At 38.5% G+C, this 27,480-nt stretch overlaps 1 protein-coding gene across 3 annotated transcripts; it reads right to left on the minus strand.

Annotated features, from left to right (window-relative positions):
* On the minus strand, positions 1–27,480 carry DNAJB4 (DnaJ heat shock protein family (Hsp40) member B4). 3 transcript variants are annotated; one of them, XM_009287247.1, is made up of 4 exons: positions 27,441–27,480; positions 7,627–7,912; positions 4,122–4,696; positions 1–2,423 (listed from the first exon to the last, which is right to left on the minus strand). In XM_009287247.1, the coding sequence occupies exons 2-4, from the start codon at positions 7,835–7,837 to the stop codon at positions 2,190–2,192; spliced, it is 1,020 nt and encodes a 339-aa protein (XP_009285522.1). In that variant the 5' UTR covers positions 7,838–7,912; positions 27,441–27,480; the 3' UTR covers positions 1–2,189. The 3 variants fall into 3 exon arrangements, with proteins under 3 accessions (XP_009285522.1, XP_009285524.1, XP_009285523.1); XM_009287249.1 differs by lacking the exon at positions 27,441–27,480 and adding an exon at positions 19,306–19,407; XM_009287248.2 differs by lacking the exon at positions 27,441–27,480 and adding an exon at positions 11,459–11,571.

The raw sequence follows: 27,480 nt of genomic DNA on the forward strand, positions 1-27,480 counted from the left end.
ACCTCTCTGGGCAACCTGTTCCAGAGTTTGACCACCCTCACAGTAAAAAGGTGTTTCCTTGTGTTCAGATGGAATCCCCTGTGTTTTAACTTGTGTCCACTGCCTCTTAGTCCTGTCACTGAGAGCTACCAAGATGAGCCTGGCTCCCCCATCTTCACTCCCTCCCATCAGGTATTTATATGCAGTGATAAGATCCCCCCAAGCCTTTCCCTCCCCAGGCTGAAGAGCTCCAGCTCTCTCAGCCTCTCATACATCGCCCTGTGCTAGACCCACTCCAGTAAGTTTGTACCTTCCTTGTACTGGGGAGCCCAGAACTGGACACAGTACCCCAGATGCATCCTCATCAGTGCTGAGAGTAAAGAGGAAGGATCATCTCCCTCAACCTGCTAGCAAAGCTTTGGCCTTTGTTGCCACAAGGGTGCATTGCTGGCTCATGGTCAGTTTGTTGTCCACCAGGACCCCAAGGTCTTTCTCAGCAAAGCTGCTTTCCAGCCAGTCAGCTCCCAGGGTGTACTTGTGCCTTGGGTTTTTCCTCAGGGAGCAAGACTTTGCATTCCCCCTTGTTGAACTTTGTGAGAGTCCTCTGTCTAGTTCTCCAGCCCACTGAGGTCCCTTTGAAAGGCGATACATCATCATGTGGTGTTACTAGCCACTCCTCCCAGTTTTATATGATCTGCAAACTTGCTGAGGATGCACTCCATCCCATAATCCAGGTCATTAATGAAGATGTTGTATAGTATTGGCCCCAGTATTAAGCCACAGGGTACACCACTACTGACTTGCCTCCAGCCAGACTTTGTGCCACTGATGACACCCCCGTGTCCACTCATTTGGCCAGTTTTTAATCCACCTCACTTTCCACTTACCTAACCTGTACTTTATCAGTCTGTCTACTAAAGTCAAGGTAAACAACGTGGACTGTTCTCCTGTCATCCACAAAGCTAGACACCTGACTGTAGAAGGCAATGAGCTTGGTCAAGCACGATTTCCCCTTTGTAAATCTATGCTGACTACTCCTGATCACCTTCTTGTCGTTCATGTGTTTGGAAATGCTTTCCAGAAGGATTTTCTCCATCACCTTCCCAAGGATTAAGGTGAAGCTGACTGGCCTGTCGCTCCCCAAATCTTCCTTCTTGTTTTTCTTGAAGATAGGAGTGGTATTTGCTCTTTTCCAGTCTACCAGAACATCTCCCAATCTCCATGACCATTCAAAGATCATTAAGAGTGGCCTTGCAATGGCATTAGCCAGCTCCCTCAACACTTAGGGGTGCAACCTGTCAGACTCACGGACTTCCAGTTTAAGTGCACCCTAATCTGGTCCTCCACCACTGAGGTTCCAGACTTCCCCTCTGGTTTCAGGGGCCTGGAATTCCTGAAGGCTTCTTTTACTGGTAGAGACTGATGCAAAGAAGGCACTGAGTACCTCAGCCTTCTCCATGTCATTTGTCACCAGCTTCCCTGCCCCATTTGACAGCAGGCCCACCATTTGCTGTTTACATACTTGTAGAATCCCCTCTTGCTGTTCTGCCTGAAGGCTGAGGAACTATCCCATAGCAAATGGCTACTCTTGCTCCTCAAGCCACATGGCCTTTGCTAGACTCATAATGCAGTCCTCACACATTCTGAGGCAATAAAGAAAATGCTTTCATTCCACTGGGGGGCGGTTCAGGAGTCCAAGCTATTTTCCCAGCCTATGCTTTGTGCAGTGGAAGGCAACATACCAAAATTATACCTTTCATGTTTTGCTCTTTAAAATATTTATACATTTGTGTATTTCTACTACTATCTCCAATTTCTGTATAAATGGGTAATGTTATAGGTAGGGTAGGGATATAAGAAATAAAGTACTTGGAGGCTCAAGTACTGTATCAGAAATATGCACTGACTTTGTAAAAACCAACTACATTTTACATTAGGCAAAATAATGAATAAATTTTTCCGATTAGGAAGATGTAAAATAAAATGAGTGGTTTTCCCTGTAAATTTTACTGCAGAAGTCACCTGTATGACTTGTACTTAACCCTTTTCTTCTCATGCAGCATTACAGTATTTCCCCCCCCACCCGTCCCACAAAACAAAAAAACAAATATTCCACTAGTTGTTACAGATTGCACTTTTAAAGCACAGACTTGCCAGTCTTCTGCATTTCCAGTGTCCTATTTAAACAGCTGACATACAGAGTCTTCGTTTTATGAAACTGGAAGATTTCGCCTAAGTACTTCTTTTGATGCTGGAGAAATGTTATCTGGGAAAATTACTTCAAACTCTATAATTAAGTCTCCACGTTGGTCAGGATTTTTGGGAAACGGCAAACCATATCCTATAATTCTTCTTCTCATCCCAGGCTTTACAACTTCATTTACTGTCATGGGTATGGTTCTTCCTTCTATTGTTGGCACATTGATAGAGCTGCCACACAAAGCCTAAAGAAAGATTGTATCATGAGAAAAAGAAATTGGTCAGAACTTTATTTGTACCTACAACTGACTTTGGATTATTTAGAAAAGACTAGCATTCTAAGCAGTATTTCCACTGTGCACTACTGAGATGTGAAAATTCAAATACAGTGTTCCTCTCTTAAAAAGGGAAGGCTTCAATTTGTCATTGAATATCATGGAATTTACCAATCATACGCAATGGCCACTGGAGGGTAACTGAGCTTATATATCCTTCAAAGACTTTTATCAAATAATAAGGTTGAAGTTGAGCACAGAGTGAACTCTTCACTCATACTTCTCTAGAGATGTCCAGCTTCTCAGTTTCCATTGGAAATTTAGAGTCCTGTTTCATTTTTTGTTTATTTACATTGCACAGGGGTTTACTTTAATACACTATCAACCTATATTATATCAAATTGCAGAACAACATTTAAGTGTCTATAAGCAGAGGCATATCAAATTTCACAGCTGTCTTAGGTGAGCATTTGTGATGCTCAAAGAAAATCACACAATTATTTGGTGCACCAAAATTAAAACATCACAGACCTTCTCCTGCTTTATCCAATGGTTTGTTTTCATTACTAGGATGTCTGACAATAACATTTTGATTCATTCAAATTAATTAACTTAGGTGATTTAAAGCTGATTAAAAGGTTATTTTTAAAGGTGATGAACTTCACCTGATTCAGCACACTTAAGTCTATACTGATAATGTGCAATTTACATAACAACGCAATGAGTCTAAATAGACTTTTATCTATGAAGGAACTATATTACCCACATCAACATTAAATATTGTCTTTGCTCCCCCCCTCATCCTATTTTAGGTGCTTCACCTCACTTCAGATGTATTTTTAGTTAAGAATCCTTTAAGAAGGGAGCTCATAACATACACAAAGAGCTTATAATGCAAGCAAGAGCTTATTTCTCCACCTAATGCTAATTAAGAAGAAAACAACATCACACACACTCAGCTACGTTATCTTTTAAATGATGACCATGTCGTGGCTTCAGACCCTTAAGAACTCTGCTCAGTTGTCTTTCTGATTTTTCCTTTTGAAAGCCTATGTGTTTTGACTTGGAACGGAATTTAAAAAAGCTATACCATTTTTGTTGTTATATATAGCTCCTATAACACCTGTTCACAATAATTTAGCCTCATGAAATCAATCTCTATGTACTTTGAAATCACACTGAAATAACTTATGACATAAAAAGGCAGACTTAGAACTTGTTGGCAGTGAAAATATTTAAGACATTTCTACTTTGTTCTACAGAAGTAGCAATCATATCACAGCAGTAAGGAGCATACTATATTGGAGGTATTTGTTAATTGTATTTGTGTTTGTTTCTTCAGCCTAATATATATTTAGCCAGAAAGGTAAAAGTATGAAGATTTAAGACGTATCAACCTTTACTTTTACCCTTCCACCCTCATCCTCTTTCACCTCTATAGTAAACGGCTTGAAATAATACTCCATTTTTATCAAAACAGCTATTGCTTCCACTATAAATAACTGTGCTCTGCAGCCACATGTTGACTTTACAAGAGTGAAACTCTATTTAATTAAAAAAAAAACCAACCCAAAACTTTACTGCTGCCATACAGCTTGTACAGCATAGCCATTGTATCATATTGTAACAGGTTTAAACATTTAGAGTTCTACCAAAAGCGAAACTTACCTCCCTTAAGCTGATCTTAACAGGATAGATAACATTTGATCCATCTCTCTTGAAGTGAGAGTGAGGTTTATCTTTAATGATAAAAACAATATCAGCTGGAATTGTGTTGGGTGTTTCATCACCTTCTTTTGGAAAAGTGATTTTGGTGCCTTCTTTCCATCCTCTTTTTATCTCAATAGTAAGAATTTTGTCCTCTGTTCGGACGCTTCTACCATCTGGGTTAAGCCTTTTACGTGAAATCCTCATCCTTTTTGTGCAGCCATGATAGATCTCTTCCAATGACACTTTAAGTTCATGGATTACAGGGGGATCTTGTTTACGACGTAATTGGCTACCAACTGTATTCCTTTCCCTTGGAAAACCATTCATACTAAAACTAGTGAAGGATCCAAATGGATCACCATCCACCTCCATGTCTTCAGTGTCTCTGCCACCAGGCATCCTCCTGCCAAAGAAGATCTCAAAAGGATTTGTGCCACCAAAGAAAGCTGCAAATGTAGCATGTGGGTCGCCATGGAAGGAGTACCGGAAGGTACCACCTTGTCCATCAGGTCCTCCAGCTCCTCCTTTCAGACCTAAATAAGACAAATAAGCAAAGTCAAAAACAAATCAAATATTAGTATAAGCCTTCCTTTTGTAGAGTGTAATGATATCAGAACTGATAAGTCGAAAAGGTCTTTGCAGTAGAGTGAAAGGTCTCCTTTTCAATCAGGACTCACCATCAGACTGCAGTACCAACTAGTAATTCAATAGCTTGAACAGCAACAAAGTTTCTGAAGCTGTAGAATGACTTCTACTTCAGAAGAACAAATATTCTAACACTGCCAATTTTATTTCATATGATTGAAGCCAGTTATTCAAAGAATTAGCATCTTAAAACAGAAGACAGGTCTGCTTGACTTGATCTTTTCTTGTTCTGCCAAAGTCTGTTGGGAGTTGCATCCCTCTTCAAGATCACTTCTGCGGAAAATCACGCAGTATCATATGCAACATTTTCCATAGTCTGCATAGCTCAGCTTTAACTCAGTGTTAATTAGCTTTACGTCTGTTTTCCTGCAATTCAGTTTGAGTAAAAGGTAACATGCCAATAGTCAAGCAGCCATATGCTTCCTTAACGTTCAGTTTAGAATCCCAAACTTATCACAGCTTGTGTTCCTATGATATAAAATAGGTAAGAAACCTGGGAACTCTTTTCAATGCAGCCACAAATAAAAATAGCTTGGAAGTTCCTGAGACCCATTTGGGTACAAAAATCTTGTATATACTGTCACCGTCGCTATGCAAAAAATCAGAATGTTCTCAAATAGCTTTGTTTTTTCTCTTCTATCTTCCACAAGGAGAGATCTACATCTCATTTCTTCCTGGTAAGATTTCCCTTACAATTCTCACTGGACAGTCCCTTGTACTTCCTGCTCTTTCATTCCAAATCCAGCTAAAATCAATTTTCTTAAATGCCTCTTTCCCAACAGGTGATCTCTAAGTATTTCCTCGTAATAGTGCTCTCCTGCACTGACCATTTCAGGATACCTTCTCAAACCTTTAAGATGAAAGACTGGAAGTCTTCTTAAGAGGCTTTTATTTCTAAACTTACAATGTTTGGTTATGTTATTTTATCTTTTTCAATCTTACAGCAGCTCAGCACTACAGCTGCTATCCTACTTCCATAGCCATAAAAACGTGAAGGCTTACATTAATGACACATGCATTCCCTAAATTTGAAAGAGGGGGTTTGGGTTGGGGTTTTTTTTGGCTCAGTGTTTTAGACCTTCTATGCATAAGCTTAATGCTGGTTATCAACAGTAACCAAGACAGACATTAGAATGAGAATGCTTTCTCCATCTCAATACCAGACCATATTAAAAGTACGTAGCAACATGTAGTACATCCTTCTGTCACAGTACTGTTAATGTCAAACAAGCAGATCAGTGGATTCAATTTGTGATACCACCCTCCTGGAATAGCTAGCCAAAAGTTACTGAAGGTACATCAAGTTCCTGGCTGTAAAAACACTGAAGTTTCCTCCTTCCTCCCACCCCACCCCCTGCCCTTCCCTCACAACTACTAGTTACACTCTCAGATGCAATTGAAGTGCTCAGAGAGCAACTGAGGCATCAGGAGGTATTTCCAGATTCACCATTCTAAAAAGTCATACTTTGGTTTAACATTATGCCCCAAATAAATAGAATAGAAATAGAAATAGAAATCTACGTTTTGAACCTTGAGTCTTCAAGTATGCAATACTAGGATGCCAAAAGCTGCATTGCTTTATATGCTTTACTTCAAGCTCTTTGGTAGAAGTGACTAAAATGGTATTTTGGGAAAGTAGTTAGGATGAGCTGCAGCACAGGAATCTAAAATGCAGATGAATCCACAGAGTAAACAGGTTTATAATGATACACAGAAAGGAGGCAGGGGGTGAGAAGGAAGAAGTGCAAGAAGGCAAAAGACCCAAGAGGCAACAAAGGCCTCTGGTATCTACACGAACACTTTTTTCCTAGAATGTTTCAATAACAGCACTAAAGCTTTGATCACATGCAATGGAACAAAAGACCAAAAAAACTGCATCCTCTGTAGAAGCTGAAAGTCTTCTACATGAATTTATGGATGTTAACAATTGATTTAAGTCCTATGGATGACAGAGGACCAAATTTTATTATGCATTCATAAGAACACACAATTTTCCCCAAAGTACTGCTATTTAAGTGTCCTCCTTTATATTAGTAAAAAACATGTCCCTGAGTGAATGGCAATGAGGGAGTGGAGCTACTTGTCACAACGGAAGTAATTATTTCACGTGGAATTTCTGATACCGTACATTTAAGGGGAAGGATGTTAATGACTTCCTCTGTTGCTCAATCATAAGACTAAAAGTCATGTTGGTCAAAAATAAAAAAAAGTCATCCTCTTCAGATAACCATTTTAGGATAAATATGACATTTCTGAGGCCTCATTCTCTTGGCATGTTATCACTGTTTACAATTAAAGCTAAAAAATTGTTCTGGTATTTCATGACATCAGCCAAATTCTTTCCTCTCCAGGCAAGAAGCCAAGGACAACTACAGACTGGACACCTGGGTTTCTGCTCAGAAGGACTGCCCTGCCTGGATCAAGCAGACTGCCCTTTAGCAAAAATTTAAGAAAAGAATACGTATCTTCAACTGCACCTCAAAAAGGGCTATGGCAAGGGAAGACAGCAGTAAGAGATCCCAGAAAGATATTTGTGGGTCATACAAACTTTTTCAATTCAGTAACTTTTTGCCTGTCAAGTATTTGGGATTTTTAAAAAAACATAAAAACACATTAAAATAAGAAATTAAAAATAAATCAGCATTAAAACTCTGCAATACATTTTACATTAAAAAAGCTGATGAGTCAAACTTCCAAGCAGTACAAATACATTGCCTAAAAATCAACACATATCAGTTTTCATGCATCATCTATGTTTATTTTGCTTCATTCAACATAATGAAAGTGACCGATTAGAGTATAACAGAGACATACATACCTTCCTCCCCAAACTGATCATAAATGTCTCTCTTTTTGGGATCACTCAGCACTTCGTAAGCTTCTGCAATCTCTTTGAACTTTTCCTCTGCGTGGGGAGATTTGTTCTTATCTGGATGCCATTTAAGCGCTTGTTTTCTGTAAGCCTTTTTGATATCCTCATCAGAAGCCCCTTTTTCAATTCCCAGGATAGAATAATAATCTTTCCCCATCCTGAGCGTTGGAGGAATTCAGATTTTCCTTGCTATAAAGAAAGCAGTGTCCAGTGTCTTAGCAACGTAGAGATGCTAGAGAAGGAAAAATAAAAATCAAATTTGGAATTGAAACAAACAGAACTGTTACAAATCAACAAACTGTCCGACACATTAAAGAAACACTAGACAGCTTCTCCGTAGTTCATTCCTTCCCCTGTTGCTCATTTATAAATAATTACACACACTGGACAAGACACAGCCCACTTTAGAGTCCTCCCATCTACAGTACGTGTCTCCGCTCTTTCTAGAACGACAAATAACACAGGACGTCACTTCCCCGACTGCCCCAGCTGAACAGTCTGCACAGCTTTCACTCTCTCTCACACACACGCACGCACGGCACGTGCGCACACACACACAGAGAAAATTATGAACTTCTATCTCCTCCCTTCTCAAGCAACTAGAAAGTTTAAAGGTTTAATAGTGTGAAGCCTTTCACCACCAGGGCTGAATCCAGGCAGCTCTAAAGACGTAACTGCCCTAACAGAAATGCAGTAGCCCATATAAAGTAACTACAGCATTTTACTTCACAGTTTCTATAGAGACAGCTGTACATATAACTGTTTTCCAAATATATCAACATGGATTTGTATCCTTTCCAGCAAAGACTATGAAGTATTTTACACCCAAGTTAACTACAAAGCTTCAGAAAGCATAAAAAAAAAAAAAAAAAAATTAAGCCACCCTCAAGCACAGTTGACTGCAGCCAGGTACTATTTAGCAGCAAGAAATCGCGGCCAGGTACTATTATGCAGCAAGAAATCGAATCTGAGCAAAAAATACCACGCAGTTTACCACAACTGAAGCCACTCAAAGCAGACCAAAACTGTTATGCCCCCCGCCCCGGCCTCCTTCTACACAAGAGGCAATATCAAGACTATTATACAAATATGGTAATATATCAAGCAAATAGCTTTCATCTGATGAGATGTTAATAACAGAAAAATACCTGGTTCCTACACATGTGTTTTACAATACATAGTGCAAATTTTACTACTGAAGTATTTCTCATGCTCTGCAAAGGGAATGGTATGACGTTTCAGCCTGCAAGATTTCTTTTGGATCTTAGTTAAGAGCTATAGGTCAAGAAATTATCCCTACTTGTTCATGTGGCAATAAACTTCAAGACTGACTAGCATAGCTTGAAAAATAACTCCTCCCTGGAACAAAGTATTAAAATAACCAGTTTTGGTCATATCTAGAAGTTTCCTGTATGAAAACATTTCTAGGCTCAATTATGAAGTTACTTGTATGAAGACAATTAGGCTCAATTGCCTTCCTTCTAATGATAAAAAAGTTTAAGAAAGGCAGCAGCATATTGCAGCCAAGGGACCATCCTACTCAAGTGGAAAACACTAACCTTCTGACTCAGGGAACTTATATTTGAAGTTGTTTTCCAGAGCCTGCTCTAACTTAAAAGGGGGCTGAACAGAAGAGACAGAAAATTTCACCTTAAACAGAGAGTACTAGAAAAAGATTTTTGACTTCAAAAAACCCCAGCCTTTTTTTTTTAAACATGTGTCATCCCCCTAGTCCTCACATCATATCTATTCTTTTCTAATTTCTGCAACAGAATTGACTAGATTCCCTCAATGTATCCAGGATTTGCTTAATTACTATTTTTTTTTTTTACATTCCCCTTGGAATACAGGTGGGAAAGATGAAGACAGAATAAAGAACAGATTTCATCACAATATTTGAGAAAGCAAGAACTTTTGTGTTTCTGTAGTTATTATTTCGAATGTAACAGAGGCCAAGGGGTATTGAAAGAAGGAGTCAGCTCCCCTTGTCACCAAATCTCTCAGGACTTACTTGCATTTTTGGAACACTGGGAGCCACGAGGTTACAGAATCAATTATCTTTACAGCTGAAGGAGGAAGTTGTTGCTGAGCTTCACATGGAATAAAGCTAGTCTTTTACTAACCACCCTTTTCTTTTTATCTTTCTTTAAAAAGTGCTACTTTTGTTAATTTACAATTAGTATTTCAGATAAATTCTTGTAGACCCATATCCTATATTCACTGTTTCCTGAAAGTGGTAGGTACAATAGCTTGAATTAAAACAGGACTTCAATTGATTTCATGTAAGATATAATACCACTCCCTAAGAAGCTACTTTACGTACACATTTTAGTAGGCAGTTTTAACCTTACTACGCTCAAGAAGTGGTTGCAAATATGACAAATCACCATCCAAACCCAGCAGTTACGATACTCTGAACTACAACAGCAAACAAACTTCATCACTATGACAGAATAAGATCTAGAGCAGCCTTAAATTCTCTTGCAAAACTAGCAGAACAAGGAGCTGTTATGCTCAGCTGTGCTCCCATGGTATGGGGTTTGAGCAACCTCTGGTAGGGTCATAACTTACGTCACTTGAAGTATTCCCACCAGTGAGTATCCGAGAAGGACCCCATGATATTTGTGTCACTGTGCTGTCATAAATTAGAATTGTCAGAACAGCAACAGGTCAGACTAGTTTCAGGACTGTATTTTTCATTATGTTTTTCAAAACCTCTGGTCAATCGAAGCGGCAGAGGGTGCATACATTAGTTTAAAAAACAAGGTATAAGAAATTTTCCCCTTTGAGAATATTGTATTAAACACTTAACTCTCCTTTTAAAAATCAAAAGAATACTGAAGGAGCTGCAATTAGCAAGGCTTAGTGCTCCCCTCCTCCCCCACCCCATTTTGTAAAACATAGTAATTAATTTCCCAGGTTTCATTAGAAGACCCAATAGTCAGGATTTCTTCTTAAATCGAAAGCTTCTTCCCCTCAAATGTCAAAACTTACCGAACAAATTCTGTTAACAACAAAAGTTACACTGAGATTTTTTGCTGACAATCATAGTGAGTAAGTGTTCAGGCATCCTTTATCTCCTTACAGAGGGGAACATGCTATTCTGGCATAAGTGCCAAGTTATACCCTAATTAGTTAAGTTATTCCCTAAAAATGAAATTACTTAAGATTCTGAGCGAGACGTACAGCAATGACTACATTACTTCTACTTCCTGCCCTGCATGAGATCACAGAACCACAGAATAGTTTGGGTTGGAAGGGACCTCTAAAGGTCATCTAGTCCAACCCCCCTGCCGTGGGCAGGGACATCTTCAACTACATCAGGTTGCTCAGAGCCCCTTCCAACCGGACCTGGAATGTTTCCAGGGATGGGGCATCCACCACCTCTCTGGGCAACCTGTGCCAGTGTTTCACCACCCTCAGCGTAAAAAATGTCTTCCTTAGATCTAGATCTTCATGTCAGAATGAATTTACAGTCTGGAATCTCCTGTCTTCTAGGAGTTGATGGGATAACTGGAGCACCTCCTTCTAGAAAGCATGTTCCTTCTTTTTCTCCATGCTGAGACCTTCCTTTTTTCATATTATCAGAGATCTTTTGGAAATACAAGTAGGCTGCAGTTCCTCTCACATGCTTATCGAGTTCTTTAAACAATTTTAATAGATTGAGAGATATGACTCCCTTAGAATTAGTGAAAACTTTTTCTTTTATTATTATTATTAAAAGACTAGCGTGCACAAGATGAACATCTAATAATCATTTGGGTACATCCGATCATACCAGCACTTTCATCAGACAGTGAAATCCATCTAGTAAATGTGGTAAGTTTTTACATCTTCCAATCTTCTCGTATTACAGCAGTTTCAAGGACAGATAATAAATCATAGCTGCTAGATTTTCAGAACTCTGAATATCTGATCTATGCAATTCTTTATTGTTCATTGTTATTTTATCCCACATTCCTCTTCAGAGTTATTAACAAAAGAAAAGAAAGGAAAAAAGTCTTCATGTACTCTCCACAACAAGGACTTCTGGCATTTCAGTCCCTTAAAATAAGCACAGATAAACAGAAAACAAATCAGCTTTTTAAAAGAAGGACTACATATTTAGTTTTACTGCTATAGTCCTATCTTCCCTGTTACCATAGACACCTAGAAGTGGAAGTATTTAAAAAACTCTTCTAGACTGTGAAAAGATTCCACTTCCAATATGTTTGAATAAGATTTTTATTTTTTGTTTAACTGCCTGAATAAGCATCCCCTACAAAAACAGATAAGGTCATCACCTAGTGTGCGACAGATGAACTCATTTATGGGATTGTTTTGTTCTTTACAAGTTTCTGCATTTCTACCTTGAGGTCGTCTTCTCTCATAGTAGAACTTAGAAACATCACGGGGCATTTTGTCAGTAAGCCCATTTCCCAGAGTCCTTGCATTTCAGTCACCTCTTACTGCAGAGATTGACACCTTGTGTCCAAGTTCCATGAGGCACCTGCACTGTATGCCCACCTGCTCACGCACAGTTCTAATTGTGGCATACTGGGATGCATGCTCATCCTCTATTTGGACTTTTACCTTTTACTTAAAGGAGGGGTGGTTGCTGTGATTTGATTTGTTTAGGGAGCATTAAGAGGACACAACCCAATAGATCCGATGTAGCCAAGGCTGGCCTCAGCCGTGACAAGCCAGCAGTAGTGCATCCTGCAACTTACTCAAGCCCCCCAGAAGCAAGCCACTAAACTATGCATCTATAAAATTAGTAAGGCCATAATCTAAGACTTCGATTAAGAGTGCTCCTGAACGAGTGCTAAGCAACTTCGCAGACATACATATCCAGTAATGCACTTGGTTGTGACACCACCTCAAAAACATAATAGATTAAAAAAAACCACCATCAATTAGCTACCTTTCTTCCTCATTCTACCACATCAACATTTCTGACTGATATATCACATTATGAATCAATTAACCATCTATATCATCAGTTCTTTGTTTACACAGTCTTCAAATACAACAGCTGCATTCCATTTCAGGCATACAGAGGAAAAAAGTTCTTATCATCACTGTAGTTACCAAATGGTATCTATGAAGCTTTTGCTTATGGTCAGTTCTGTAAACCAATTTTCTGCCAAACTAGGCAGTCTCAGATGTGTCTTCCTGTTCTTACAAGCTACTTTAGGGTACTCTTAATATGCACTGAGAAAGTTAGCAGCCTGTATTTGTTCAACGCTTCCTTACATCAGTGTTATTTGTTACAGTCCAAATTCAAAAACAAATACATAAAATTGGAATTTCAGTTCAAGCTTTTTAAAGTTGACTGGGGAAAAAAATTGGTGTGACTTCAACTGTAACAAATTACTAAAAAGCCAGATAGACAATTTATTAAAAGAATTTTATTAATTCTCAAGAAGACTGAATAAAATTTTGAAACCATGCAGAACTTGCCTAAGATAAGCCCACTCTTATCTACAGAGGATTTTCTATGTTCTTTGATCAAAAACAAGAAAGTGACATTCACTTTTGTAACACAAGGCTTCATTTTTTAATCTAAAAATGTTTATGAAATATACACTAGGAAGCTGAAAATTGTTTCTTCAACAGTTCACCTTCACTTCTGAGACTGAGTTTGACTACTCATATTCAGCATTCCACTTGAGTTAGTATTTCAGTGAAATAATTGTTGCTTTAACATATCTTTCCCATTATTCTCTCTGAACAACCATAATTTAACTCACACACACATGGACAAGTGCTACACATCATAAGTTTGGCAGAACAGTGGGAGCAAGATCATACCACTTCCAGGTCTTAGAATAGTTGCATTGATAATATTAACTTTGAATTAGTTGCTTTCTTTAAAGAAGCCTTCATAAGAACAACTGAAATAAATTAAGGAAACATTCACAGTAATAGTTACACTGAACTCAAATTTTAGATTAATCATAAATTAGCACCAATATAAGGTTATTTTAAGGAAAAGCTTCTAAGCAGAACAGTGTCATTATTCCCTGAAATATCTGAAGTTGAATAAAAATGCTCATTATTTCCTTTAAATTAAGCTGTTTCTTCTGCAATGCTCACCTATTAAACCTCAGAAACAAAACTGAAAAAGACAGGACTAGATCACAGAACAAGTTAAAGAGCAAACAAAACCACAAAGGCAAATTCCAGACAGATCACAACTATAAATACACATGTGCATGTAAATGTCAAGGCAGAGGAGCCAAATCCCTCCCCAGAAAAAGCTCTTTCACAATTAAGTATCATAGTATTTGCAAACCCACATTAATGAATGGAATAAATTGACATTTGTCTACAATGGTTTGAAGAAAGCACATCCATATACAATAGTAAAATTTCGCATAAGATCATCCATTATTTTCCCAGAGAAAAAAATTTTGACAATGACTTTTCTCCCCACCATCTTTAACTGTACGTAGTTGTTGACTGAGCTACATTTATACTTTTGGACTGTGAATAAGACCTTGTACATTCAAACCCCATTCATTAATTCATTAAATAGAATTTCACAACAGAAATATTCAGTAGCTGGTTTCATATTCAGAAATAAATTTTAGAGTTTACAACAGAAACAACAAATAGTTGAAATTTTTTTATATATTTAACAGAAAATGCAAAGTGAAACCTGCAGAGCGTAACAGTTCTTTCTAATCAGTCAATGGCCCTAAAAGAAAAGCTTCGTTTAGTCACACACTTCATACCCAAGTAACTACCCAAATTTATCAAATTTTCACTTCAGTTCTCTGCAGAAACATGCTGCTACTGTGACGGAATTAAACAGCTCATTGTACATAAGGATTCTGGGGCTGATTTTACACCTAAATAAATAATCATAAAAGAAAATGAAATACCACATTAAAACTTAAAACAATTAATAGAATTATAAAGTTAAAATAGACACTGACATTAACTTTGTTAAACAGCATACTTGAGTAACTAGGCACACTTATTTTGTATTTTCATACTGCATACCATATGTCTTTGAGACACTCCGCTTGTAAAAGATTCAAATTGAAATGCACCCCGAAGTATTTACCAGTTTGTGTACTACATCCATCATAATTTCTTTCCTGAGGCACATGCAACAGTGCAATTTAATGCAATTCACTGGCAATTGAAGCTTACATTAAAGAGACTCATTGACTTTTCATTTCCTCACAGATTAAAAAGGAAGAAATGTAGCGGGATAAGTATAGTCATGCTTTACAAAAATATCTGGCTTCCGTTAGAGATACATCTAAGTCACTGCGAAACAGTACTTCATAGGACACATAACTACTATACTTTCTATATTTAAAAGTCAATAGCATTGTCTGCAAAGATCTGGTCTGATTATTTTTGGTTCAAGAAGAGATAATAAACATAACTGCAGGAAAAAGTTATCCAAGACAATTAAATTCATTATATTTAAGTTATACCAGCTCTAACATCAACAAAAATATTTTTTATATTGGCAATATCTGCCTCAAAATAATATTTACATTTATAATATTACTGGAGAATACATGAAGTTATGCTCCTGCCAACAGGCCAAAGGACATGTTTTTAAGGCCTTCTGTGGGAAAGCTTACTTTAAATATACATTCCAGAGTCAACATGAATTTACAGCTCAAGTTCAAATGTTAAACTTCAAAACGCATACTGCTATCACCCAGAGATATAGTTACCACTCTTGAACTTTCAAAATGAATTTTTAAGTCTGCAATTCATGCAGCCTTCAATTTTATTTGGAAAATCTAAATGACAAGACAGCAGGCACTGTTAGCAAGTTTTTTTTTAATTGGTTTTATTTTTCTTGTTACTTTTGTAACGATAGACCAAAAGAGCTAGAAATTAAGCACAACTGAAAATGTCCATCGTATTTTCACATTAAGTTATAGGGTTGGGTTCTTCTCTTCAGAAAATGATTATTCCCACTACATATATTATGACCTACGTAGAAGTACATACAATACTAGAAAAAGAAAGAAGAAAATAAACTGATCTAAATCTCAAGTAGATCTTAAACACGGCTACAAATATCCTCAAAAACATGACTAGGACACTAGTAACACATGCATACTGATCCTTCATCACAACATAGCAAACTTACTTGTCATTAATGTAAAGAATTGCTTTCTCATACCTGATTCCTGTCTACTAAGTCACAATCTCTACTATAGCTAAAGAACAAAAATACACTTGGAAGAGTTTTCCAAATTTAACTTTCCACCACTGAGAGGGAATGAACGTCTTGCAAGTAGGCAAAGTTTTTAGGACTCAGCTATGATGTATTACATTGACGAAACAGCAACTAACTTCTCCTTATTTCACAATGGTGGGATTAACTAAATCAGTCAAGTACCAGACTACGCTTAGAAAAACAAAAGGAAACATCCGAAGTATGGTCACACATACACAAAGTATTTTCATCTACAGATTAAGACTTCCCTCTTCTGAAAGAATACACATTCCACAAGTGCTTTTCAATTCCTTACTTAGATTCAGTGTCCTTTTCAATTCCCACCCACATAAATTTCTGTAAAAGGACTTTTCTTCAAAACAAGGTGATTGGTCAACCAGGAAAAATGTCGATCATGCAAAACATTGAACAGGTTCCCTCACATGACTGACTACGCCTATTTACCACACTCACTATTTCAAACTTCCAGTAGTTAATGACATCGTTGCCATACATACTTTTGTGAGCAACTATGTAGAAAAGTGTACTGTGTTGGTAAGGAGAAGTATCTTCTCACTGTTGTTTAAAAAAAAAAAAAAAATCAAATTCATAACGAAGCTGAAGTTCTGTTTCCTCCAAGAAAATGTTCTGTTTTGACAAGTTCTGCACAATTTACTGTTAAGTTATCCGTTTGGGGCAAAGAAAGCAGAAAAATATAGTAGTCAAAGTTCTTCCTTTCAATTTTACATATAATAAGCCTGGATTTTTGTCCTAACTACTTTTGGCTCTGACTGCTATCACTCAGGAATTCATCCAAGACTCAAGGAATTCTGTCCTGAAACAGCCCATATGCAGAGTTAGGCTTAATCACGCATTTATCACACTGTACCAGTCAGGCTTCTCCCATGCCACCAACCTTCCCATGTTGGTTATATAACAAGTAAAGACGTTTAATATGATGAACAGTTTAAGGCTCTGTAATTATTCACTGTTTCCCTCCAACACTAGTTGCTTTTTATTTGACGGTATTAACGTTTAAGTTTTATAGCCTTTCTGGTAATTGTTTTAAGAAACAACATACTGCTGCAATACAAGTCTTTCAGATTCTCAAGTGCTAACATACTCAGACCCTGAATACGTTTTCAATATTGTCACATAGGAGTATTTTATTGGTTATACATATGCTTTATACGTATGCCACAGGCTTCCATGTTACACTTTTCTCAGCATGAATAATATACCACATAACAAAAGAGATATTGATTAAAAAAGGTAAAAGAAGTACTGATTAATTCTGATTAGTGTCAAAGAGAATACAGGACTGCTTGGTAGCCAGGGAAAAAGGCAAATGAAGTGTTAGGAGTTACTAGGAAAGGAATAGAGAACAAAACAGAAAACATTATTATAGTATCATATGATCCAATAGTACTTCTACACCTTAACACTGTGCAGTTCTGTTCCCCTCAACTCCCCAAAACCAAGTATAATATTTTTTTTTTAAGTGTTCAGAGAAGGACCATAAAAGTTGATCAAAGATGAAAGGGCTTCCACATGAGAAGCAACTGAGGAGGCTTGAACTCTTCAGTCTGTAAAAAAGACAGAAAGAAGTCACAGACCTTGAAATTACAAGGTCTACAAATGACGGAGAAAGGAGGAGATGACATGAACTGTTCGTGGTTTACTCCCATCTAAGCCAGAGCCACTACGTGAAACTAGCAGAAGCCAGTTTCAACAATAAAATTAAAAAGTTCTGCAAGTGATGGAATTCCCTGCCAAAGGACACCGGAAACTCAAAAATGGTTTCAGTGGGACGCTGAAAAAATACCACAGAAGAGATCCACTGCAAGTTTCTCGACAGAGAAGCCAGAGCAGGAATTCCCTGAGCTGCAAATATTTGGAAGCTAGGAAAGTGGAAAAGAGGACCAAGCGTTTGCTTTATTCCAACTTTCCCTGAACCATCTTCTCATGGCCACTTTTGAATGCAAATTACTGGGCTAAACAGACCACTTAACAGACAACCAGTTCAGTACTCTCTAGATAAGCCCCCTCATTAGATTCATAAAAATCTCAATATAATGCAATTCAGCCACTTCCATGTTCTAAAGAATGAACACTTTCTAACACAGAAGTTTAAAATGTGAGCATTGGCACTATGTAATCAACCTCAGTGACAGACAAATGCTGTCCAAATGTATGGGTTCAGCCAAGCGCTAGAGGTCTGCTCCAACTAACGTATTAGAAGTAAAGCGTTTGGGTACTCTTTATTCTAGCATGCTTCCTTGTCATATAACTGGAGTATTGTTTTGTATATGTTTTCAAAAAAACATTCAACTCATTTATTAGTACTGCCAAGGAGGGTTGGTGGGGGCTTTTTTGTTTTGGGGTTTTGGGGTGGTGGTGTTTTGTTGTTGTTTTGTTGAGGTTTTTTAAATATACATACACTAGAAGCACATTACTTAAAACTGACTTGAAATTACAATGCAGGGTACCACTTGCAACACGCTGCCTCTTCTTTCTCTCCTGCCACCTCTCCATCTGTTCCTATGAAACAAAGTATCAGTTGCCTATAGGCTCTCAGACAATTCACACATACAAAAAAAAAAATTTTTTAAAAGATGTGTAGACCTCTACCCTCATTTTCCTACCTGCAGATCTGTTTATTATACAAACTTTGGAAAATAAGCAATTAATATTAAGCATATCTGTATTGTTTTCCACCTAAGTGAAATAAAGAAGGGTATTGCTTACAATAAACAGACTTTTTTTAAAACGGGTATTTAGAAACACTTGTAAAGATGTTTCTAATACTCCTGTTTTCAATAAAAGTGAGGCTTAATTTGACATTAACACTCGATGGATTCAGCCCCACTCTTGCAGCACAGAAGGGAGAGAAATCTCCCTACAAGCACAGAGACAGAATAACCAGCTCATATGCTACTTCTGCAGTCCAGCATTCTCCACCCCACGGACCAGGGCCAGCTGGCACAAACCAAAGTAACATTTGCTCTGGGCTAACTGAGACTGGACACAAGGCCAGCCAGCTCAGACCCTGGGAACCATGATTGGCACCCTACCAGTTCTTCCACCAAATGAATCCTGGTGTAGGAAAACTCCTGTGACCTAATAGTAGTGCTATGTACTGATTAACAGGAAAAGGACAATGGAAAAATAGTGCTAGTTTCCACAATAACCCCTGCTGACTTTCCTTCAAGAAATTGGAACGGAAAAAGATTTTTTTTTAAAGGTATTTTAAATGCATTTATTTCAATATCCTACATAAAGTTAGTTATCACAACTACCTTATCACCCAGGAAACATTAGGATAGGCAGACTGTTTCATTTAATATCTATTTCAATAGAAGTACCATACAACAGCTCCTTTTTTAGCCTTTCACCTGTAGAAAAGGGAGGGTATCCACCACCTATAACAATTTACTGATGTTTACCTTAACTACAGTAGCAATTCCTTCATTCACAGCAAAGGAATCCTAAGGGGTTTCTTTCACCAAACAATGTAATTAACAACCTGTTGTCTCAGCAATGAGGCAGCAGCAGAGAATTCAGGGCACCTGCAGAATAAAGATAGTCCTTACAGGTGACCTCTTGCTAAAAATCTCTGGGAAGTTGGCACTGGCATGACTCAGATGTGACCTGATCTGAACCTGAAGTCTTTCTTTCCAACAGTTCTCAGCCTATCACTTAAGCATTTGGATTCATTCTATTTAAAAAAAAAAAAACAAACAGCCCCAACACACTGCCAGTTTGGAACATTCATTAGTGGAACACATTATACAAATACTTTCCTAATGGTGAAGATACTCTACAGTTTTATACTGAAGACCGATAGGCTCATCTACAGTTGTACCACTACTTCAGTCACTTAATTATGTTCCATAATTAAGGAAAAGACATAAGTCATGTCTGCAAGTTATTTTCTCCTCTTGCAAAAGTATTACTTTTTTCCCCGACATAATGAAAGAGCTATCAGTAAACAGAACAGCTGAGAGAAAAAAACTGAATAAACATGATACTGACCATAGTTATGGGTCACATGCAAGAGGGGGAAGGGGGAAGAGAAGATGCCTGCACCATCCCTATCCACACTCTCCTTGGTTATTTTTTTCCTGTAATAATGACAGAAATTAATAGTTTCCAGTAGAAAATAAGCTATTTTCTCAGTCTTGGTGGAAGATGCCTGCACCATCCCTATCCACACTCTCCTTGGTTATTTTTTTCCTGTAATAATGACAGAAATTAATAGTTTCCAGTAGAAAATAAGCTATTTTCTCAGTCTTGATGAAGAGAGGAACTGCAAAACAAATAAATCCACTTGGAAAAGCGACTCAGCTACATTGTATTGTTTTTAATTGCTGTTATACTCAAACAAGATGAAGGTTATTAATACACTACCAAATAAGGAACTGCACACATTTTTGCTGTGGACATGCGATCACACTGTTCTTACATAAGCAAAAGGAGATGGTCACACTAGATGCTTTTTCCAGAGCACACTCGTCAAAATCCCACCCAGCTGCTCTGATTCACGCAGCTAGTTTTACATGCAAGGCTGAAAACACATGCACTGAACCACTGTATAAAGACAGGAATTTGGTAAGGAGATGTCAGAACAACTCTGTTTAACCTGAAAGGAGAACATATGTCAGCATACCTAAACTCACTTGATTTAAGTTGAAACAATAAGAATGTACTTCTGTTCACCTACAGAAGACAGAAATACAGGCAGCCTTAGTTATATTTATCAGAATCTACTGTAATAGAAGTCAAAATAGTTGCTCATTAGTCTTTCAAATGTTTCAACCACATTCCACAGCTCAAATCAGGTTTCTTAGCTGTTTTTTTCCCCCTTAGTCAACCTAGAAGAGTTTTGGGAAAAGAAGATGGAAGGGGGGAGTTTGATAGATCTACGCTGCAGTTAATCTCTTAAATTACTTTATTCCTCTAGTTAAATGGTGCTAGGTAAAGAAGGTACAACATGGAAAGATGAATGATTGAGCAGAAAAATGTCTAGGTGTTCTAAAGCGATAATGTTTTAAAGCAATAGCAAATTTCAGCATCTATTCTACTAACAGACTATAGAAATTCTATAGTTTTGTGAAAATTTTCCCTCAAACTCATAATAAAAGTTCAAACTTTGCATGGTAGCAAGTCCTAGAAAGACATTTCACTGTAGAAAGTGACATATTTTCTTTTTAACCTTTTCCCTGCCCCTTCTGAAAAAATGCAGTACAAAGAATAGTGATGGATTAGAAGACACCTGCAAATAAAATTTATCACTTCCATGACTATTTAATGAAAACATTACACAGAATCAGTTCACTCATAGAACATAATCCTAACAAACAACAACCTGTACAAAGGAAGTAAAAGATCTCCTCTTTATATTCTCCACAGAAAATACCAACCCATAGTCAAAAGGTTTACAGGTATATGGTTTTTTGTTTGTTTAAGCTAAACTTCGGAACCTCCTGTTTTCTTGCTCTTCAGATCAAGTATATCACAACATCCACATCACTGATTTTTTTTTTTTTTTAGTGATACCTGAGATTTACCCAGCAACATTTATCCCTTTCAAGTCTACACAGCATTGTTATTGAGGGCTCATTTTTAAATACAACTGGGCTTTTGATGATTACACCAAGATACTTTTAACCACCAATAGATACTGAAGCAGCAGTTAGACTACAGCTTTCTCTAAGGTGCCTCTGGATATTGATTTAGTAAAGAAAAAATATTCTTACACATTCACAAACTTCACTGCAAATATATATTTTTCCCAAAACATGCATGTAACTCTTACAAGAACAATTAAGAGGATTTTCAGTTTAGATAAGCTTGTCATAGTCATGGTTTTATGGACTGAAGGGATTAGTCATTTAGAGCTTCTAAAGCATCTCTTCCATTTTTCCTTCCTCACCCTGAGAAGAGATTTACCTTTCTATGCTAGAGGGTTTTTTAATTGACTCTGTGATATATGCACAATTTGGTTAAAAATAAGGTGCTCTGACTCACAAATTAACAAATAAAGATGTTAGTTGTAATTAAACAATATCAGAAATAATACTACTAGGGATCAGGCCTATATAATAGGGAAGTACACCAATCCCTTTAAAGTAATCAAGCTTTTCCCACTTTGAGATGAGAATTCTGAACATTACTGACTTAATTCAACAAAAGATGTATTTACACGCTTATTAACAGGACTTGAATGCACATTCTTCAGTGCTCTGCTGATAGAGGAATACAGTAGACGCTTCTATCCCCTACAGCTACTATTGCAATAATTATTTGTTCTCCCTTTAAAAGTCCCTCAGTCCCCACCTCTGCCCTTCTTAACTCCCATTCATATGCAACTTCCATGCCTAGCTCCATCAACCAATTTATTTCAAACAAGGCCTTTCACACTTTTTCTCCCCCATTGGGGAAGAGTTTTGCAGATGCTAACAGCAAACAAATTCTCCAGGCTCTCGAAACTTCCCTTCCCATGACATTCACACAAAAACATCCAACCCCCTTGAACAAGTAGGACACTGAAGACTGATGACCACATTATCATGCTGACTAATATTATCCAGCTGCCTTTTTGCACTACATTCATTCTATATGGTGATCCACTGTCTCATTGCATACTTCAGTTGTATTTAAGGAAAAAGTGCATGTTCTCCGGTTTATCCTTCTGTATTGGTGACACACCTAATGCAATGGTGGCCTAATGCAATTTGATAGCCTTCTGTAAGCTGGTCAAAATTTCAGAGGCTACGTCATGTTAATCTTTTACTGCTCAACTGTCCTCAAGCCCAGAATCAAATTTGCTGGTAGACCTCAACAGAAACCTTGGGGCAAAGACCCCTTCTTCCCTTTTAAGTTTTACTATTAAATTTCCTTTCAGCAGCTTCAACCCACTTCTAGCTTTAAGTCAAATACATATGAAGTAAGGTTCACAAGAGTAAAATGTGCAAGACATTGCACAAAAGTGCTCTAAAGAATCTACAATATTTACACAGCTTTTCTTCAAATAGCAAAAATGTTTTACTATATTAAGTAAGAAAAGCAGCATGACTAAATGTAAGCCAAAACCCCCCAAGATTTGGGGGTTTTTGAAGCGTGCTATATAAAAGTTGGTACACAGGGGACCAGATATGGGCTTAGGGAGCAAACTCACTCTTGCCCTTCCCCCAGAAGCCAAGAGGAAAGCTGTGTTATCATCACTGATTGAAGGCAGATGTGACAGCAGCTGCAGCAGAGCAGGCTGTCCTTCCTCTTCAACACTCCCATCCCCTCCCACAAATACTTTTTCCAACACCCTCCAATTCCTCAGTAGCAACCCAGACCTCTGCATTTGTCCGGAATGAAGCATAATAGGAGAATTTGCTGACTAGGAAGACAGACCTGGCCATCACTTGGATCATCCTGGGTAGGTGAATTCTGCACAGTAATCCTACCATTTCAGTCCTAAAAACTGTTCCCCTTGACCCTCACTTCTCTCAAAAGAGAACTTAATTACAAGCATTGTACAGACTTTGTAGACAGTTTAAGTTATGCTTTAATATTACCATTTATCCACCAATACATTCTCTTTCAGATACAAATTGTGGATCTGAAATTTGTAATTACCACTTCGGTGCATGTGTATTAAGTATGAAACCTTGTTACAGACCAACAGTTGTTTGGATATAGAGCACATGCTGAATCTTCTCTCACTAGTTACTTAAGGGAGTTTTCTATGGATAATGTTGCAGATCCTGGCCACCCTTTGCCAATGCAGGAGCACCAGCCAACAGTTAGGATCTGAATCAGTTGATCTAGATCTCCTGAAGTGATGAAATCACCAGAAACCAATTGCAAATTTCCCCACACCAGCAATGACTTGCAGAAAGCATAGCAGGCAGATGTAAAGCTATCACAATGGTTATCCTTCTCTGATAGTTAGAGGCTGTAATCACTTCTCCTATATAAGCGTTTAGTGTACTGAGGCAAAGCTAAAAACACGATACCCAGAAAGTTGCAGAGGCAACTTTGTAAGAAATGTCATCCTTTAGTTTATGACCCTGTGAGAGGTCTCCTTACCTGTACCAGCAAACCACTTCTTTCAGGACTGCCTTACCCTTTGGTCTGCTCATCACAGATCAAAGTTGAAGTCAATTGTTAAAGCAGAAAAAAACCCCAAAACAATCCAACAACAGAACTCAATGCAAGCATGCACTGAAGTGTCTTAGCTTATGCAAAGGATTTGGGTCAGTTCCACACTTTTACATCTATGCTTTTGCAACACCTGAACTAGCTAATTTAGAAATACCCTGAGTACCTTTTGGTAGAAGTAAGGATTCCTTCATGCACACAATATTTGATTTAAAAAACAAACAAACAAAAACAAACAAATGTGGTTGGTTTGTGGGTTTTTTCCCCAGAACTCTCCATTACTTAAGTCTGTGACAATCCACACTATACGTAAAAAGTTTCCTGACTTGTCACAGTTTTCACTTGAACTAGCTGTTTCTCAGTGATTACATCTACCAGAATGTTCTAGTTGTTTTTGTTTTCAGTAATCATCAGACTATGGCCTGAAAACCATGAGAAGATGTCATTATCTAACAAGTCAAGTTAAAGGAGACACCTTCCTCCAATCTCCGAAAGAAACACTGAAAGACATTTTAAAACTCCATATTCTCTGTTACCTCTTATGTTGTCCACCATGTAATTACTAAAATTCTGAAAGATAAGTGGTAGAAGACTTCTCTACTATACATACTTTAGTAAGAATGAGTTACTGTAGAATGGAGGCTTATTCTACACAGCAAAACAAAAGCTCTCTTGCTCTAGCAGCACAGTGCAAATACTTGCTTACCTATCTACATTTAATTTCTTAGAAGGTGGATTTGAGAAAACAGGCAATGAGTAATTTTTGCAAGTGAGAAAGCAGAATAACCTGGCATATGCTGCTGTAACAAGTCAGTAAAGCATTTGAAAGAATATTGCAGTTAGCACTGTTAAGGGGTTGCATCCTTATCCCACTCAATTAAGAGATTAAGGAGAAGGAATTAATCCCATAGGGATAATGGTCTCAACAGAAGTACCATTTAATAAAGAGAAATGGAGATAGAGTGCTTGGGAGACATGCGTTTCTAGCAGATAGGTTCTAAGTGCCATCGTGGGAAATACAGATAGAAGCAACTCCTTAACTGTTGATAAAGGTCATTGTATCAACTTAGGAACGGTAAAAATAAATATTATCTACTGTATAAATATTATACCCTTAAGATCTTACTCCTCTGTAAGTTGCTAAATTTCATGTTCTAATTATCTTAATGGCCTAAGAAATACAGTGACTTCAAGAATTTGGAGGATTGAGGAATCATATATATAGTAAATATCTCATCTTTCAAATGAACTGTCACCCTAAACAGTAGTAAAAAGCTGATAAAAATTCCAAAATTAACATTCACTTATCATTAGTTGCTTATGAATGCAACTAGAACACTTACAGTACCAGACAAGAGTGTTTTCATTAGCTCAAGGCATTATAACTGCTTAAAAATATCATCAGTGTTATATAGCTACTGGCTTGTCTCACAGAACTTAGCAAAGAATCATTATCCCATTTTGTAACAATAAAAAGCAAAATACATAGATGCTCCACATCTTCTAATAAGCGAAGGGCCATAAAAGACATAGCCAGTAGCCAGGATTACCTTCAATGCATCACAGCCAACTACTTATTGCTCAACTTATTTATTTGCATAGCATGGCTGGTATACATAGCCAAATTCTCAATAACAAAGGAAACAAAAAAATAGTTCAAGGTCAAATTATTGTTTAGAAATAGCAAGGAGTCAACTGTGAAAATGAAGTTCCCACTTTCCAAACCTATTTTTGCCCCCCCCCCCCCCTAGTTAACACAGCTACATTAATGGAAAGTATATGCTAATTCTTCTGAACAGACTCTTTCAGCAGAAGTATCTCAGCAGCAAGTTTCACCTAGCTCTAATTATACGCTGTGATCTGCTTAAAAGCATGTAGGAATTTTAATTTTGCGGTATATATTAATCTTAAAACCCTTTTGACTACTTCAAAAGTTTTATAGAAGGAAAAAAATCTAGCACATGTTTTCAGCTTCTTTTGGTGGAGTTATCTGGACTGGAGATGCAGGATAATCTAACCTCAGCAGCAGAACTGTGTCTTAAGGTCTACTAAAATGATCCCATTTATAAACAGCCAGAACTGAAGGGACCAATGAGAAACCGTGAACTTCTTAAGGCAGCATGGAACTACAAGGCTAGCCAAAAGAGAAGACAGCAAGACGCATTTTCTTATACGACTTCAATAGAGTTGCTCCCTCCCTGCATATAGCCCAAAACTAGGCAAAGTCCAAAACAACAGTTCCTCAATTAAAAGTAGTGACAACAGAGAAACACAGACTCATTTAGGTTGGAAGAGACCTCCCACACTTCCGTTTAAAAGTATATATGTTTAAAAAAAACCCATGATATTTTTGTAATCCAGGAGCCCATGAAGAAGTTACAGTTCGATGCATATAAATAAATTTTTAGAAGTTGCAAAGCATCCCCTCAGAACAGTACAGAAAGCAGTTGTACAGCTTAGCTCCCCTTCAGTATTATCTAGTCTTTACCGCTATGATAGTTAAGTAGATATTCTATGACCTTATCTAGATGTGAAGCCTTTGCAACACCGTCATCCATACTCAGCATGACGGTTCATCCCCACCAGGTCACAGGATCTAAACAAGGCCCAGATTAAAGCATTACTAGCTCCACTTTTTCAATAAAGCTTGTGCTTGCGCAGCCAGGAAAAAATCCCCCCAACTGTAAAAACTGTACAACAGGAGTGATCATCTTCAACCAAGAAATAAACAATCGTGGACGCTGCAGGAGGAGGCAAGTGAAGCTCCCCGAAAGGTGAAAGGAAAAAGCCTGACCCATTTCGCGGGGCGGTGGAACGGCCGAAAAGCCGTTCAAAACAAGCGACGGGCCGCGCCTGAAGGGACACGACAGGCACAGTGCCGCGAGGAGCGCGGCGGAGGGGAGAGGCCGGCGCCCCACCTCACCGCCCCGGGCGCCGGCTCTGCCCCCTCGGCTCAAGGGCTCTGCCTCTCCCCGGGGCTCGGGAAGAAGCCCGACGAGGCGCCCCTCGCCTCTCCGGCTACCGTAAAGCCTGCACCACTAGACACCAAGGCTTCTCCCCCAGAAACGGAGCTTGTATCATCTTCCCCAGCTGCCCCGCGTCACACGGCGAGCACACTGACAGCGCCAGGCGGCCGCGCAACGCGAGGCACCGCGGCACGACATTACGAGGAGCCTCTCCACAGGACACCGCCGCGCTAAGGCGGGAATAAGGCCCGGCTCCCCCCTCCGCTCAGAGCTTAGGACAGCACCGCTGCTACCCCCGCCGCCCGGTCCTCAGCCAGCCCGGGAACCACTCGGGAAGGAACAGAGCCACCAGAGCGCCAAACGCCTCCTCAGGCGCAGTCTAACGGGGGCAGGCGGCCAAGCCGCAGCGCTGCCGGTTGCCCTCGGGCCCCCTTCCATCACCTCCCTCACGCACTCACCCAACCGCCGCCGCCTCAGCCGCCCCCCGGGCCCACGGCG

Source organism: Aptenodytes forsteri, unplaced genomic scaffold (genome assembly GCF_000699145.1).
Source record: "Aptenodytes forsteri isolate BGI_AS27 unplaced genomic scaffold, ASM69914v1 Scaffold119, whole genome shotgun sequence".
NCBI classification, from domain to species: Eukaryota; Metazoa; Chordata; class Aves; order Sphenisciformes; family Spheniscidae; genus Aptenodytes; species Aptenodytes forsteri.

What these genes read in the sequence shown, in the direction of transcription:
- DNAJB4 (XM_009287247.1), bottom strand. Translation starts at nt 7,837, where the DNA reads ATGGGGAAAGATTATTATTCTATCCTGGGAATTGAAAAAGGGGCTTCT. An exon ending in TGATCAGTTTGGGGAGGAAG is followed by an intron (nt 4,697 to 7,626) that starts GTATGTATGTCT and finishes TGTCTTATTTAG; the next exon opens with GTCTGAAAGGAGGAGCTGGA. An exon ending in TTAAGATCAGCTTAAGGGAG is followed by an intron (nt 2,424 to 4,121) that starts GTAAGTTTCGCT and finishes ATCTTTCTTTAG; the next exon opens with GCTTTGTGTGGCAGCTCTAT.